This window comes from Tribolium madens, unplaced genomic scaffold (genome assembly GCF_015345945.1).
Source record: "Tribolium madens isolate multiple individuals breed KSU strain unplaced genomic scaffold, Tmad_KSU_1.1 Scaffold_3;HRSCAF=73;Tcas5.2_LG2, whole genome shotgun sequence".
In the NCBI taxonomy this organism is placed as follows: Eukaryota; Metazoa; Arthropoda; class Insecta; order Coleoptera; family Tenebrionidae; genus Tribolium; species Tribolium madens.
The window spans coordinates 11,431,819-11,449,904 of NW_025401006.1; the positions used below are offsets into that span (position 1 = coordinate 11,431,819).

Consider the following 18,086-nt stretch of genomic DNA (forward strand, 5'->3'; position numbering starts at 1 on the left):
CTATTAAACTAATCTTCCGTATTTGGTTCCAGCTTTTTTATGAGTAATTTTAAGGCAATTAGCGCAYCGAATAATTTTGAATTTTTAATATGTTCCAATGTGATCATTACCATTAACACGTTTGTTTCATTTACAGGTTTTTAGTTTCGCTTTAAATRGGTGAGGATGGGGAAAGGAGACAAACGAGGAAGTCAGCGTTCCGATAGTGGTATGAAAACCTTGCATTAATTAATAAAAGAAACGAATTTAATCGATATCTAAAATTAGAAATAATAGTAATGGAATTGACGTTCCGAAAGTTGCGGCTTCATGTAAATGRAGTAAAATGACGTGCTATTSAGGATTATATCAACGAATTTCGGCTTTCAAATAACTAGAGAGGAGTTAAACTCGATTACGTGGAAGTACGTCATCGGACCACCCTTGCTCTATTCCACCCTGTCCTGACTGTCATTTTGCCCTTCCAGGGCCAATATTTGAATTATTTTGGCAAAGCTTTAACTCGACGATTTTAGCCAGATTACATCAGCGTTAAATGTCATTATCAAAAATTGTGGCCTGCGATTTTGAAACCGCAACGGGTTATCCAAAGATCCGCTTGCTCATTGCATTTTACTGATTTTCATGTGAAACACGGATGGGGCGGTCCATCGTCGACAGTTACTCAAAGAGCGAATTTGTGTAGTTCACGAATAAATTAAATTCACCCAGAACCGGAAAACGCTACCTTYGAGGGGCTTTTAAACGGAGATAAACGGAAATAAACCCATTACATTACAGCCCTCGTAACTTCTTATTTTATCGCAAAATATATTATGTGAGAACGTAATTGAATCATAATTTCTCGCTCGTTCTAGCGTAGAACAAATAATACATTAAATAGCGATTATAACTTCGATTTCCCCTGAGGTGTGAGTAAGTTGGCAGCTTTGAACGGACTCACGTAGATGGTACACGAAAGAAGTCYGATTAAATCTCCAAAGGCTTAATAAATAAGTTTTTGGCGGCTTTGTCAATTCGTGAGACTTTCACTTAAGACAAAACTGCATGCGGTTTCAAGTTGCACAAAAGTTGCTGATTGCCGATTGGGGTTTTGCGGTAACTCTTCAACCTCTCTCGTAAATCGTCACGACGTTTCAGAGATAAATTGCTGAACTGGAGGCTGGATTTTTAAGCTCACACTTAATTAGTAAACGATGTGATAAAAGCTCGAAACATGTAAATTTMCGCTATGTTTGCATTTAAACTGGAGGTAGTAAAATGATATTTGTTGTATCACCAAGAATATTACAGTAAAAGCTATAAAAGGTTATGAGGTACATGAAATAACAATGGAATTTTGACGCTGTTAAACACCTGCCGGATTTCTAATAACCTTCAATGAACAAACTTGTTTCATTTGGTGTAAATTGCACGGGGAAAAAGTTGAATTTTTATCAATAAAGAACATATTAGTCGGTTAATTGTGGCAATTAAAGCTGTCTGGACAGTTGTCTTCAAATCCCAAAGTCCCCAAGTTAATAGAAGAAATGTAATAACACTGCGCTGGCATAAATACAGTGTTTCTCTACTTTCATTGATAAKAAAATCAATAAAAKCACACGCGTTCCAGATCAGAGTTAATTATTATTTTATACTAGTATAAAGTAGTCGCAAGAGATTTTTTTWTTTTAATTACTTGTGCACTTAAAATCAGCGGCYAGCATATCAAATTATCGTGTGCWACAAGTGAATTAAGTGTACATGATAAATTTGCTTTAGTTTTTTCAAAGTGTGACCTGTTTATGAATAAAAAATAAAGTAAGGTTTTTTTAAAAGTGACAGTTTTTTCAGATATGTGGCAAAAGCTCGTTTTGTGTAGGTGGAAAAGATGTTATTTTTGTACCAAACTAAAATTTTCAAATTCTTGCTGATCTTAAGTTAGTTAAAACATAATGTACTCACAGGATTCAGGATTGGAGAAACTTTTACATAAAATACATTTTTTTCGTAAACTTTGTATGCAGGGTGAATATAAATTGCCTCCAGAAAATTATAATTAATATAAATTAAAGTAATATAAAAAATGTGATCGTATTTTCAGAACGAAATTTTGTTTTGTTTTTGAGTTTGCGATTTTTTTTGTCAAATTTGCAATTTATGTGAAAACATTTTTTTCAAAAAATTAAATATAAAGCAGATAGTTGTAATCCTTAGAGTATAGCTTTTATGAGAAAAATGATTTTATAGTGGGTTGCCATTTAAAAAAATATTTTTTTTGTAGAATTCAAAAACAAAAGGAAATTTGGAAAAATTTTATTCTTGTTAAATCATCACATTTTTATAGTACTTTATCATTCAATAATTAGTTTTTTTAAAAAATAAATAGTTTAAGCAAAAAACGTTTGGTTCCATACTTTTTATTCACCTGGTATATCCAATTTGAGGTTTACTTTTGAAAACTGAATGAACTCACACCGTTTTTGGGGAAAAATAACATTCGAATATCGAAAATAGCTTGGGATTAACCTTAGAAAAAAATTATTAAAGATTAAAAATTTCCCTTTTGATGTCATTGTGATTATTGGTCAAAATTACACAAAGACACTTTTGACGTTCCCAAGATCGTAATTTTCTCAAAAAATGTTATAGAGACAACTGAAAAAATTTTTCAATTAATCAGACATAAACATTTTTCGCTTTTTGAATGAATAACCAACCAACCACAAAAGATTTTTTAACACACCTACGAATTTATGTAAGAAATTTTTTTCATTCTTATTTAAGACATCTTTTTAGAATTTGATTTTAAAACACTATCCCATAGTGTCACATTTAACGACATTTTGATGCAATAATCAAGGTAGGTAAATTTGTTTCTTCAAGTGGGTGCGTCACAAATTACAAGTTATTGTTATTTCAAAGATGGCACCGACATTGAACTGATCAAAGCTTRTAAATAAATGTCACGCCTGTGGTAGAATTGATGAAACTTTTTCAGATATTTGGGGTAAAAAAAAATATGGAATCAAGCGTATTTTTAATCATTTGCCTTCAGAAAATAAAATGCTATAAAAAATGTGACCGTGTTTTCAGATATAAATTTTGTGTTGTTTTTGAGTTAGATGAATTTTTTTATCAAAATAGTAACTTACATGAAATTTTTTATAGTCCTTATAAAGAAAGGTTTTGTAGAAGGTTGCTATTCAAAAAAATATAAAAAAAATTGCAGAACTCAGAATAAAAATTTTCAAAAAAGTATTCTTAAAAATCACATTTTTATTTTATCACTTATTAATTAGTTTTGTTTTTTAATTAAATACTTTAGGCAAAAAACGTTTGGTTTGATTTCCTGCCCTGTATGTATCATGTTAAATGCAAATAAGGATGATTTAAATATATGATTTAAATCATAAATATTTCTGGTGTTTAATATTCCATTATACGAAAAATGAGTTTAACGCAATTAATTATAATTACCTAGTTCGTTCTGTATTAATTTATGAAATAGGTACAATAGAACAATATGTAATAAATGAAATAGCTTTTCGTGTTTGCTATAACATTTTTGACAATTGACAATTTAAGAAGCTCTTAAAAGATAAAATAGTGTAAAACACGTGTTAAAATAACCTCACATTGTGTTAATCGTGAATTAAAACACTCGCCACTACGTGGTTCGAGTCAGAAACTACTCTTATCACAATGAGAGTATTTGTAACACTTGTTTTTTTTTTAATATCCTATTACAGTGTTTTTCTTTTAGTTTTCCTCTTTTGTCAAATGTATTTCACTATTACTCAAAACTATTTCATTTGATATATTAATGTCAAAGCGCCGTAGGTGGGAAATAGTTTTGCGAAATAGTTAAATACATTTGACAAAAGAGGAAAACCAAAAAAAAAAAAAACACTGTAAATCTGTATGTGTAAATATTGTTAAATTTTAAAATTTTAATTTTTTATTTCTTTGCAAGTTCTGGAAATGCCAGTTTTGTCACGATGTTCCATTGCAGTGTTTTTAATACATATTTTTGCATACCTACTGTAAATAGTAAAACAAACCACGAATTACATTACCACAAATTTAATCTTGGGAATGCAGTGTGTTTGTGTTCACTGTTTTCAGAAGTTATGAGTGGTGTTATTTGTTTATGAGAGTGTAAAAAAGGAACTGTGGTCCTTGTAGAACCTCACTTTCATTTTTCATTTTAAAAATTAAAAGGGCCTATAAACAACTTGAAGTACATTTCATGAATTTTACGACTTGGAACAGCATATCGTTTATTGAATTTGGCGAATATGCAGATGTGGTGTTTATCAGTTTCATCTTTTTCGTGTTGGGAGTCGGTATATTCGTATTTTTAGATAACAGGACTGCGGTTTTGCAGTACAATAGTTGTATGCTGTTTTTTATTAAATCCGGTTGTTTGTTATAAAACGTAATCACATAAAAATAAATAACAGTGTTGTCATTATTGCTTTTTTATTTGAGAATTGAATATTAGGTAAATTTTGTGTTATTATTTAATCGCAGACTTTGCGTGTTTATTGGTGATCAATTTGAAGCCTTTAAACAGATAAGGACAAATCCCTATCTCAGCAGGACGAATTTGGTGTGAAAAATAGGGTTATAAAGGTTTAAAGTTTGGGGTTTCATTGATCCATTCCTGAAATTTATATTGCTTTAGTATTATTGAAAAATGCCCAACACGCTGAATCGGTGTTTCAGTGTCACAGATGCATTGTAAGCTTATAAATCTTCTTGATATTTTAGTCCTAGATAAAATAAATCAAGAGAAAAATAGTTGTAATGCAAACAAAACTCGTGAATCCGAAGTTTTATCGCATTTTGAAAATGTTGCAGCTACATGTAGTCACAAAATTCGYTATCTACCAGTTCCTTTTAATATTCCAATAAATCAGTGCGTTRCAACCACCTCATATCTCATGTAGATTACCCAAGGGTACAATGCCTGGGTTTCAGATCGTTTTAAGTGCTTGGTGTAAGAATATTCAAGAAGCTTATTGAAACGAGGTTTATTTTAAATCACCAGTGGAATTCAAAATTGGCTGTCAACGTGCAGGAATACGAGGAGTTTTAAATATTAGAGAGCGAGGTTATACTCGGGATAAACCCTCACGAACTTTATAAAAAGTGAAAGAACCATGTTTCGAAAATGTTGCAACTTGTTGCTACCGATTTTGACATGATTCCACAAAAAAAATATAACAAAGCATGGTAAGTTATACAATAATTGTGAACGCTTTGAGTTCAATTGAAGGAGAAAAATGTTCAAAGGTTCACTCAGCTATACTTTGACTTCCATTATCTATGTTACATCTGCGATATATGAATGCCTTTGTGTAAGTAAAATATTTGATGCGCAAATTCCGCTCTTTAAACACAAGTCAAATATTTCAGCAGGGATTTTGGTTTATCTTWAAGAAAAATCTGAAACTTATTTGACAAAGAAATACGTCAAGGGGAAGTAAACAAGCTTTGTAACGAAATAGACACTAAGCTTTATTTTCGTTTTAATAAAAAATAAATAAACCTAAAAAATTGTCTACAAGCATTTTTGGATCAATTAGCAATTTTATTCGAGACATTGATTTCGAAGTAAAACCCCGGTTCAACATTCAGCGACATTCGGCAAATTTAATTACCACTGCGGCTGCTGTCAGGAACTGCGACAGATGGTGGTAGCTTAGAGCTCTCCACTTTGTTGCCTCTTTCAGCTACAACTAACACGGATTTTTTTCCTTTTAATTGGATGCTGCATACTTTATAAGTCGCACTTGTAATAATCAAGTGTCAACACTCGAAAACACACTTTTAATACTGATGCTGTTAGTCACTAAAACACACACAGGAACTTTTACTTCTTATTGTAGTAATTCAAAGCAGCGGCTATGGCAGCTTGGGCGAAGTCGTTGTCACATGGACTCTGGTCCCAGAACGCCCCAGGACACCCTCGTTGTTCAAAACAGTCGTAACTAACTTCAGCTGTGGAGGAACAACAGGAAATTATAGCCCAGACGCATCTGCTAGGTTCATTGGGCCTAAAAACAGGTGTTGAAACGGTTGTTGGAGTTTCTGATTCCTTCGCATTTTCTTCAGGATCAGTGGGATTGTGGACAAGAGGTGGCGGCGTCCTGGGTCTTGATGGTCGCGGTTTTCGTGTTGGAACAACACTAGTTTCCGTTGTTTTCCCATTTTCATCAGCCCATATGGGTCTATCATCATAATTATCACCACCGTTAAATCTATCCCTGATACTCATGGTTGTAGTCTCAGGTGGCAAGTACGTAGGCCCCACAAATGGTTTTTTATTATCCTTTGGTACTCCCGGATTAACGAACGGTTGAGGGGGATAATAAATGGGCACTCGACCCGGAACCCCAAAAATGGGGATATAATACGGCCTGCTTATCTGGTACACTGGAGGCTTCCAAACAGTGATACTCTGATATGGCACTTCATAAGTTACTTCATTTTGCCAAGGATAATAACTTCGTTTTCGCACATTTTTCCTCTTGTTATTTTCTTGGACTGGAAGTTTGCTGTTGTCGGATTGTTGAGGCATGGGGACTCCTGGACGATGATCTGTTGCTTCGGTGAGCAGCTGGCGTTGGGGCCTATCCTCGCGCGCTTCGTATTGATCTTGTGCCGATTCGAAGGGATGAGAACTCCATGCTGTTGTGCTTACCAGCGCTAACGCCAATGCTATCATGCAGATAAATGCCATCCTGCAACAACTGTTAACAGTCAATACAAACACATATACATAATTGGAAAGCGTGCAAATGCGCCAGATTGATTTTTCTGCACTATTGTGACAAACAGCGGTTAAAAACCACCATTCAAAAGTTGCTTAACTAAAGACTTTTCTGTCTCTTAGTTTTAAAGTTCTCTTTCCATGTACAGGTGTCTCAGCGAGTTGAAAAACTCCTTCAGTGACTTTTAAATGGTAAAATTTAAAAAAAAATTGTATAGGACATTGATAGATACTAATCTAGTGCATCACCTAATATTATTTTCAACCATACAGCATGTCCCAAAAATAAGTTGCAATAGAAACTTGTGTTTTTTTAAACGAAACACCTATGTTTTATGGCATTTTAAAACAATATTTTTACGCTAAACTTTTATTAGTCGATTTTGCTTAGTCCGTTTTTTTGACGAAAACATGCATTTTTTAAAAAGAAGCTAGAACAAATTTCCATTTTAAAGTCATTTATAACACTTCTGAATTGTGGATATTTTATGAATGAGATGTGTAGTGTTGTATAGTGTTGCTAAAGAGCAAAATTCATTATTCAAAAGTTGGATGTTTTAATGAAAATCTTGCAATTAATTCTTGAATCATTTATGATCAAATTTTCTATTTTATTAAAAATTCTTGATTAAATTCTGGCGTTTTGTCACCTTCTAAGGAACACAGTATTAAAAATGCGAAAAACGTGAAATTGTTTTCACAAGAATGTAGTTTTTGTTTGACGAAAACATGTACTTTTTAAAAATTTATTACACAAAAACTAAGAAGCTAGAACAATTTTTTTCTTACATCTGCAAAGGAGAATGTACGGAATTTAAAGCTGTAGCAAATTTTTTAGTGTTTTGCATTTGTAAAGATTAATAAATTCAGAAGTTTGTTAAAAGTTAAATAATTTAAAAAATTTAAATGGAACATCCTATTTTTTATTTTTGCATCTAATAGATTGATAAATTGTCTATCTAGAAAGATAAACTTTTAATGTCTAGAATTGATAAATGAAAAGATATTTAACATGCAATAGCAACAATGCCTATCAATATCTGAGCATTGTTGAGACTGGCAACCATAGTAATTCCCCCACGGATCACTTACCCGTTGATTTATCCAGAGATTGAAAAGTCGTTATAAATATTAAAATTCGAATTATTTTATTGTAAAAATAAAGAATAATGGTTTTAGTTTAACACAAATTAGATTATTAAGTGATATTTTTTACATCTTTTGTGCTACTGTGCACTTTTTGGTTACTGAAACAATAGTAATTATTTTTTTAATGTTAAATATTTTTTTAGTTATTAATTATAAACACCTAAAAGTAAATAATTTTAGAAAGGCAATTTAACAATCTTTTAAATAAATAGGGTGTTCCATTTAATTTTTTTAYGTTATTGAACTTTTAACAAACGCCTTCATTTTTTTAACTTTGCAAATGCAACACACTAAAAAAGTGTTACAACCTTCTTCTTTGTGGTAGTAAAAAAATATTTCTAGATGTCTTAGTTTTTGTGAAATAAATTTTTTAAAAATGCATGTTTTCGTGAAAAAACCGTCTTATTTTTAAAACTAAGCAAAATCGACCAATAAAAGTTTAGCTTAAAAACATTGTCATAAAAATCTACATCCAAAAACGCTAAAAAACATATGGTGTTTCATTTAAAAAACACGTTTGTATTGTAACTTATTTTTGAGACACGCTGTATAGTTGAAAATAATTTTAGGCGATGTWCTAGATTATTATCTATCAATATCCTAAATAATTTTTTTTGTAATTTTACCATTTAAAAGTCACTAATGGACTTTTTCACCTGTATGTAGTTAGAATTTTCTTGTTATATCTGTCAATGGGTTCAATTTTGTAATTCGTTTTTGTTACAATCAAAAATTAGGAAACACTAACAGCGGACAGTGTTTTTCTTCAATTGCTGAGAAAAGATATAAAATTTAGTATTGTGATGTAAATGTGAGCTCATTGCTTATACCGCCTGTATCTATTTATTGTATTTATATTTACTTTTGAAGGCTTTCAAGGTGAAAGAAAAAATACATCAATAGGATTATCAAAAATTGAATCAATAATAGTGAGAAGTGAATTATGTATCGGGAATTTCACAAATTTCTTGATTTCCRCCATTTCCGTATAATTTTACTTATCAGAGTAATGTCCTGTAATTAGTTTTAATTAATTAGATAAAATTTTCAACATCCATGTTTCAGGACTTTACATTCTGTATTTGGCTTACGAAAGTGCTTAAAAATTTGTCAGCTGCAATTAATTTGCACAAACTTCTCAGTTATTGTGTCAGGGACTTTGTGGTTAAAACATTCGATTTTAAGTTTGCTAAATTAACGGTAATTACTAATCCATTAACTAATGAAAACTACAAATTCTTGCATGTTTATTTCTGATACATGATTTAATAAATGCGATAGTAAAAATACTTTGCGCGATAAAGAAGCTAGCTAATTAGCATGCACCCCGCAGAAAACAAGAAGATAAGAYTACAAAAGATGCTGACAAGCTGCGAGAAACCCATTTAACTACAGCAGGAAATAAGGACAAGATTGTCGTATTAAATTGGCTACGCAACAAACATCTGTCTTTGACTTTTTCACTCTAATACACTTTTGACAAATTGAAGCATCGCAAAAATAAAATCTTCAACAAGTTACCTCTATTCTTATGAATCCTTTTACTGTGAACACACACCGACACTGCACGCTCGCCAGGTGGATGCTTGTATTTGTACAATTACTCCTTCACGATAAATTATGAAAACTCATCGTTCCACAGAACTGATCTAAACCCTAGGAATCACCTTTCAGTGGAACACTGGAGTGTACTGTTTACCACATGTACAAATTTATATACAGATTTTGGTGCGGTGATATTAAGAGGTCCACTCTAAATTACAAGCTTTTTCCATTTTGAACTAATTAGAGTAATCAAAAAAGGAGGATTGSCGAAAATAATTCTCGAAAGTAATTAGCAAGTTTTAAAAGGTTAATCAAAACAATCAATTTATTCTTTGTCACATGTATGAAATTTTTCGTTTTTTTAAGTTCCGAGTTACAATTAACAAGCTTTGTATGTTGTAATGAATTATGAAACTTTGATTATAAACCCGAATTATTCGAAACACATGGGTTGTATGGAATAACAATTTTTAACATAATATTTACATTTTAAGTAGATTAGGAAATAGCTAACAAGAAAATTCGTTTGCGAGTATCACTCAACAAAATAATAGTTTCATTTTTGTAACACGTAGTAGATTTTCTCAAGCACATGGTTGGGTTTTCCATAACTCATTAGACAATTTATTTGCAAAGTTACTTAAAGCTGCGTACTTCGGTGCAAAATTATGATTAAATAATATAAATTCAATTTCCGGTTATTAACCTGTAAGTCACGTAGTAAATCATATTATTAGCATTTTTATAAAACGTGATAGTTCAGCACGACTATTCTTGAGTTCAGGAATTATTTTTTTGTGGATCAATTAAAACATTTTAATATTTGGCTGTCAAAACTTAATAAATAATAATATTACATTATTCATGAATTTCGTATTGATTTCGAATGTAACAAAGTCAAGTTCTAGTCGGAACTGACACATTGTTCCAGGATAAAAAAATTCTTCAATAACTGAAACTTTTTTTCAGCCATCAATTAAATACGAGAACGTCTAGTTTAATACGGGGAGAACACAACTTTTCTCATTAATTTTAAATAAACTTCCACACATTATTTCTGACCATAGAGAGGAAGGAAGTGATTTTTTGTTGAAACAGAAAAAACATATATTATACAACAGGTGTTGTTCGTTTAATGTAATGTTAATTGTAGTTTCCGAATCTGTATTAAAATTTAAAAAGGTTGGAGGGAAAATTGTGACAACATTGATTTGATAATTCCATTTACGTAATTGTTTAAACTATCTTGAAACGTCATCGTTTGTGGAGTCGAATTCATGAACTCTATTAAAACGTTCACCGCAATGTAATTTCCATTTTAAAGTCATTTATAAAACTTCTGAATTGTGGATATTTTATGAATGAGATGTGTAGTGTTGTATAGCACTTTAGCGAAATTCATTATTCAAAAGTTGGATGTTTTAATGAAAATCTTGCAATTAATTCTTGAATCATTTATGATCAAATTTTCTATTTTATTTAAAATTCTTGATTAAATTCTGGCGTTTTGTCACCTCCTAAGGAAAACAGTATTTTAAATATGCGAAAAACGTGAAATTGTTTTCACAAGGATGTAGAAGCTTTATAACAATATTGAATAAAAAATTTCAAGTAAAGTCAATCATCTTATAATAAGTTCCAAGAAGAATTTAAGGATTGGGAACAACAAAAACTAATAGTGTGTCTAAAATTTCAATAAATAATTGTGGCAATTTCAGAACGTTCCGTCTGGAAAATTAATAAATATTTTCGCTATAATTTAAATAAATTATTACCTGTCAGTGGTCTGTAATAATTATGTCTTCTAAATTGTTCAACACTCAAACTATTATTTCACTAACGTAACTTTATTATGTGGTAAACCGCAATGTTGGAGTTGTTGGTTATAAATGGAGCACAAGCTTGGCATCTTAGACTTTTAAATGCTCAAAATCTGGGACGTAAACTGAATGAATCAGGCGGGAGCCAGGATAAGTCGCGTGTTCTGAGCAAATTGTTACTAATAAATTTGTGTTGTCGGCGTTTTTTATCAATTATTGTACTTTGGCGATGAGCAAAGTGGGAAAACCACAAATCGGCCCTCTTATTCCCGTTGCATCACAATTTGAAAACTTGTGTAACAAAAATTAAGAATCTTTACTTAATGAGTTAATATCAACAATGAATGTGTTTTATCATTTCATGTCTTAATTCGTTTACGGTTGAGATTTTACAACCCTAGATTTCAATAAACAAACACTGTTTTGCGACTGTTTATTCAAATATAATTGAGGATTTTAATTACTATGCATTTTTTCCAAAAAGTGGAAACCAATTTAATTCCGGAAAAATACCACCAATAAACATTTATTACACAAAATGGAAAATCGTAAAATATTTTGTTTATACTGATGGGAGATGTATGTAAATGTTATTCTTGTATTTAATCACTTCCGTTTATGACATCGTCATTTGTAATAATTATTTATTACTGAAAATTTTACACTGGATGCATTTAATTGCTTGACATTTGACTAAATTGCGTCATTTTTATTAAATTTGCAAAACTGAGCAAAAGAAATAAGTTTCTTACCCACTTCCTGACCTATTTGCTACACTAAAACAAGTCCTGGTCTAACTATAACCCGCTGCTTGCTTTATTTATAAATAGAAAGTTTAAAACGGTAAGTTTACTTTCATCCACCTTGCACAAAAATCCTTGAAACATAAATTATCCGCATTATAAATTTTAATTGTGATTTTAGTCAGACTTGAACTAAAGTCTCACGAGTCCTTACATTTTCCTTCAAGAGTCATGCTTGACTATAGGGAATTCAACGACATTGTAAAACTTTAAACGTGGAACATCTTMCAGGATTAAAAACTGAAAACCTATCCTGCACAAAGCAAACTTCAGACTCTTTGCCAAAAGAGCTCCGCAATTTTTATTTTATTAAAAAGAAACTAAAACAGATAATTAATTAACCAGAAGCTTTTATGGTACAGCAATGCGCTTTTTTGAGTTTCCGAACGACTGGCTCATGTTTACAAGTGGTGCTTCGGCGCGTGCAAAACTAAACCAAACTTTTTTACAAAGTAATTAACGGTTTATATAAAGGGATTTGCGGGCTTTAAAACGGTTTTGTTTAAACTAAACCCAAATCCCGCCGCGATATTTAAATTCACGATAGCAGGAGGTGCGGAATTACATTGCAGTATTTTTACTTTTTGCGATTCCAGTGAGGGTTATTTTGATTATTTACTTTGAAGACAAACTAATTACATTTTTGTGAAACGGATATATTGGAGAGATGAGAGATGGTTTTTTCTTCTATTTTCTTTACCAAAAGGTCCAATATTGTGTTCAAAAAGTGATCTTGTATTAGGTAAATTAAGAGTCTTGTCTTGTGTAATCGCCCACTACCCTTTGCAACACAATACAAAGGCCAACCCTTTGCACCAAACTGCAGTGCAAAGTCCCCATTCCACCACAAAGAGAATTTCATAAAGTACGAAAACTGAATCTCCGTTCCTCTTTTTCGTCAAAACCACTAAATGAGTTTGGTAATAACTCTGATAATGAGTACCTGCAAGTTATAAACCCCCTAATTTAATTTCTGGTTCGGTCTTCGTGATCGAGTCAAATTTCAAGACCAATGGTTGCCTGTTAATAATTACTCGGCTTCCTTGAAGTCGTGATATTGGAGTGGCTGTTTTAAGGGCGAGGTACGTCGAACATAACGACTGTTTTATTTAATTCTAAATATAAATTGAATCGATGAGTTAATTAAAAACAAGGTTCCGCATAATGGCAGTCTCAATTAGCTGAGTCGAGATGTTGCTTCGGTTTGACCCAACCGATGGGGAATCCCCATTACTACAACTGCATCAATCGGGTCATAAGTAGATTGAAATGAAGACTTTTAGACAAGATTAAGCCATGTTTTAGTTACCAATAATATACGAAAATTCGGAACGTGACGGTCTACTAAAACGCATTGTGAATTATTCATAGCCCAGATATGAACATGAAGGCATTTTCAACGTCTTAATCAAATTATCACTGTCATTTGCAACAAACTGCTCGAAATTTAATTCCGATTAAAATGATGCAATTTCTGCTGTTTTTTTATTAAAATTTCTGGTTAGGAAAGTAGTTATGTCAAGTTTTTGTTTTCCGTTCATTTACTTTGTTAATTTTTCCACAAAAATAAAAGTTYTAAGGAAGTTTGTTATCAGTAAAGTTGTTTAACACTCAAGGACTACAAGTACTATAAACTTGGTGACAAATTTTAAAAAATCAATAATGAGTCAAAAATTAAACCCACTAATCGCATCAAATATCTTCTTTGTTGTGACTAATGTGTAAATATTATTCTGTGTCAATAATTTATTAAAAATTGTCTAGTCACGTAGATAATCTAGTTTGAGTAGGAAAAATTAAAAACTGGAAGGTAGACAAGAATCTTAGTTTGTTTTTATCAAGAAATTTAACTGCTCGTTTAACATTGAACCATTCATTAGCCTTCTCTGATTGGGCGTGGAAAATAGTTGACTTATGAAAATTTTAATACAGACTGGTCCAGWAGTCTGGAAACGATTTTTGTCTGCCAAAACTATCAATTTTTTGGCAAATAAATTTTTAGCCATTAAATGCTATTTAAAAAAAATTGAATATTAATTAATTGTTTATACTTACGAGATAAACATAGTAACAATTTTTTTTCTAGACAACGAACTTGTTATAAGAATTGTTGCTGTGCAAAAATTTTTTTTGTAAATCTAAAAATTTTTGTTAAAAAAATTTTTGACTTACAAGTTTTTTGTAAACTACCAGTTTTTTCGAAAATAAATTAATAAATGTTTAAAGGTTGTAAAGGAGTGATGTCAAAATATTTTTTATTTTAATTAATTGTTTAAACTTTTGAGATTACCYAACTCATAATTTTATCTTAAATAAAAACGGTTTTATATTTTTTTGCGAWGATATGTTTATGCATTTTATAAATGTACACCCACTACTCTGTCTTAACGGTCTTAACCTCTTGGCCGATGGAACAACAAATAAAGTTTATAATTTTTTTAACATAAATTGTAGCATTTTCAATAAATATTTTTGTAAATTTGTAAATTGCATGCATAAAGATAACTTTGTAAAAGAATAAATAAAAAACCATTTTTATTTATGAAAAAAATTATTAGTATGGTAATCTAAAAAGTTAAAAAAATTAATAAAAAAAAAAAATATTTTGGCATCGCTTTTTTAACATTTATTAATTTATTTGGAAAAAAAACAAGTAGTTTACTCAAAAAAATTCTAATACTTGTTTTTTAACATAAAGTGTTAGGTTTACCAAAAAAAAWTTCAGAGCAACAGTTCTTGTAACAAGCTCGTTGTCTGGATAAAAAATGTGGTACGTTTCCATTAAAAAAAATTGGTACTATGTTTATCTCCTAAGTATAAACAACCAATTGATATTATTTTTTTTTTTTTGAATAGCATTTTCATAGCTATTGCACACCTATAAAAAGTGATAGTTTTGCCAGGAAAAAATCGTTTCCAGACTTCTGGACCATCCTGTATGCTCTAATAATTACTAGATTATTGCAGTGAAGAGACAAGCTTCTGGTGCTTTCATTTCTCGTCCCTGRACCAACTCCGTTAGAAAATCAAAGCCCTTCTGTTATCCCTTTTATACCACGTCGTATAATTTTAGAGTTCCATTCCGAGGACCATTCGGGAGAAACTTATTAACATGAATTTATTGTTAAATGCGGTCTGTGAATACAAAGTCGTTTGTTTCGGGATTCAATTCTGTGTTTATCATGACATTTGACCTACAAAAACATAAAATTATCCATATCCGAGGACGACGCATAAACTGGAAGGAGCCTCTGTGAATGGGAGAGGAAAGCTAACCGACTGGGAAAAGGGTTGCAGTTTTATGAAAAGGGGGATTTTTACGTCGCCATAATTATAGGAACTTTATGTACCGCCTCTCCCAAGATAAACTCGTGGCGTGGAAGGTCAATATCATTGCTAGACTCAAAACGATACCATTTGCATAAGTTCAATGTTACAGTATCAACAATTACGATGCTATAAGAAAAGAATAAATATTTGTACAAGTCTGAATGAGCTGTGAAAATGTCTGCAATTGGGGTAATAAAAAGTTTAACAAGACCAATGTGTGAGATATTATTTACCAGTTTAGGCATAAAAGAAAGAAAGTGTATTATTTACAGAAAATTGAAAGAAATGTAGGAAGTTGTAAAATGTACAATTATTATTAAATTAGCATATGTAGGCTACTCGTCGTGAGTGCATTTTACCAACAAACATCTTTTCTACCTTGGCATAGTTTCTTTATCTTGTCCAGTATTCAACAAACATCCTTCTCCAGAAATGTATTAACATAAAATTTTATCAACAGAAATGTTTTTAAAAAAAATATTTGGAGCAAATTTTGCATGAGAAGAGTGAAATCATGAAAAAACTATTTTATAATGTATTCTTCTTTGTTTTAAGTCCTTTTTATCATTTTTTTGTCAGTTGATGTGTTTAAATTTTAAATTGTCACAATTTAGCCTTTTGCGAGCAAGCGCCCACCCCCAATAGTAAACAAGAGTTGCCTACCTTAAACCAGGTGTTTGGTAAATAAAACTACCATAACATCACATCACGAAGATTCCCCAAGTATGTATAGATAACACTCTACACCTGACGACATTCAGCAGTTCAGTGACGTGCAAACAGAGAGTTCTGCCCCCTCTGTCACACCGCTGGTGGGGTCTCCATTTACCTTGACTTTGGATAATACATTAGTGCAAATGTCAATTATTTCGGATCAATTGACGATAAACAATACCCTTTCCAGTGTTACAGTTCTGGTATTCACTAATCTGTTGTAATCCKCATAAATACATAGAACGTCATAGTTCAAAGCTCACGAGCGATTGTMACAATTTTACAAAGAATGAAACTATAYAAAGATGCTCCATTTGTTTATTTTGTCCCACTTCATTAAATTTAATAAAGGACTTAAACTATTGTCACAATTTTTGAGTTAAATATTCTTTGAAGTCTTAATGAGATGGTGCAAAAGTGCGGTTATTCTTTTAGTTAAAACTTGGGAATTACGTAAATGCAAAACTGCTCCCACTGCAATTTTTAACAAAGCGCTACCATTTTACGTCTCCTATTTCATTATTTCTACAACTGCAGTTGTTTATAATTTTTAAATAATTACTGGAGGGAAGTTTTTCACACGCGTAATAACTAAACAAAGAACTAACACAGTTATCAATTTAATGCATTTGTAACAACTAAATCTGTTCAAAAGTCTGCTTGAAAGAACAGATAATTGCCCATGTCGACATTCCTCATTTTTATTGCAAAATAATTAAAACGATAAAAATAGTTTTCAATAGATCTCAAGAAGTTTAGCCTTGTTGAAAACTGTCTTGTAATAGATCGTGCAGTAATCGATCATATCGTGTGCTGACTTGCATTTGTAATGACAATAATTAATATCATTTTTGAGATTCTTTGATTACTGCAGAACAACACAATGTATATTTTAAGGACTATAATAAAAAATTAAGAAAAATGAAAGTATASCAATAAAATGTGGGTGGAACGTAACACTAACGAAGACTTCATTGAGTAAGAGTGGTTATTTAGGTGAAAGGTTATAGTTTTTGGTACAGTTTCTGTGTGTAAAATTTCATAATAATGGGAACACTTCCAATTTAGTGCATAATAAAGTGATTTTATTCAACACTTCTTGCCCCCCCTGGGACGATAGTGGTTGCTATATTTGATATAAAAAAAAAGATTTTTTTGATTTCTTACAAACACGTTCCAACTTAAATTTTCATGAACGAAATAAGTAACTAATATTTACATTTTTATCACGAACTGAGTGATATGAAAATCGACAAATGAAACTGCTCTTATRAATTTCGACTGTTTTTTTTTGCCCCCCCCCCTGGCCATAAGTTCTGCGGGRGCCCATGGTTATTAGAGTTTTAATTTTCGATATTTTATGACAATCATTCATTCATTTTTTTATTAAAGAAATAAATATCGTGTATACAATTTTCTTTTGCATTTTGCTCGACTGCGAGCAGAAAAGCAGAAAGTTAAACAATAATTTACCAAATTAAAACGTAAACTGATTTATTTTGTAAATGTAGTGGTTTTAATTTAAATAAATACTAAATTAATTTAGTCAGTAGCTGGACATTTGTGTATAGTTGACAACCGGACTACCGGAGATTTAAATTGACGAACGTTTCCATTGTAAATTAATGTTGACAATTATTGATGAATTGTCATGAAAACAAGATGAGATAACAAAGGACTAGGAATTTATTTAGGTATTTTCGCAAAAAAGAGGATTTTAAAATTGAGCTATGAAGTACTAACGGCAAAAATTGTAAATCAAAAAAWCTACCAATTAAATTGCAGAAAATGACCACCAATAAAACATTACTGTTTCGTTCTTGTCTTTTTTATTATTGTAACAACAAGCGGAAGTAAATTTATGTCATAATAATAAACAGTAATTACGAAAATAACATATAGTTGCTACCATTTCTGCATTTCAAAAACTGTCCAAACAGATGTCTTAGTTCTTCCTGTAATTTT

The 18,086-nt window shown here is 31.2% G+C and overlaps 2 protein-coding genes across 6 annotated transcripts in view; one reads left to right on the plus strand and one right to left on the minus strand.

The window, feature by feature from the left end:
• Positions 1–18,086, plus strand: part of LOC123007096 — a 37,584-nt gene that overhangs the window by 9,806 nt on the left and 9,692 nt on the right. The window contains exon 2 of the mRNA XM_044402140.1: positions 137–208. Within this exon, the coding sequence (XP_044258075.1) occupies positions 166–208 (43 nt within the window). The 5' untranslated portion in view covers positions 137–165. The remainder of the gene's footprint in view (positions 1–136; positions 209–18,086) is intronic.
• LOC123007095 lies at positions 5,481–16,195 on the minus strand. 5 transcript variants are annotated; one of them, XM_044402136.1, is made up of 2 exons: positions 16,071–16,195; positions 5,481–6,731 (listed from the first exon to the last, which is right to left on the minus strand). In XM_044402136.1, exon 2 carries the CDS (start codon positions 6,728–6,730, stop codon positions 5,861–5,863), a length of 870 nt encoding a protein of 289 aa, XP_044258071.1. In that variant the 5' UTR covers position 6,731; positions 16,071–16,195; the 3' UTR covers positions 5,481–5,860. The 5 variants fall into 5 exon arrangements, with proteins under 5 accessions (XP_044258071.1, XP_044258069.1, XP_044258070.1 ...); XM_044402134.1 differs by having other exon boundaries at positions 5,481–6,740; positions 16,071–16,181; XM_044402135.1 differs by lacking the exon at positions 16,071–16,195 and adding an exon at positions 11,230–11,368 and having other exon boundaries at positions 5,481–6,740.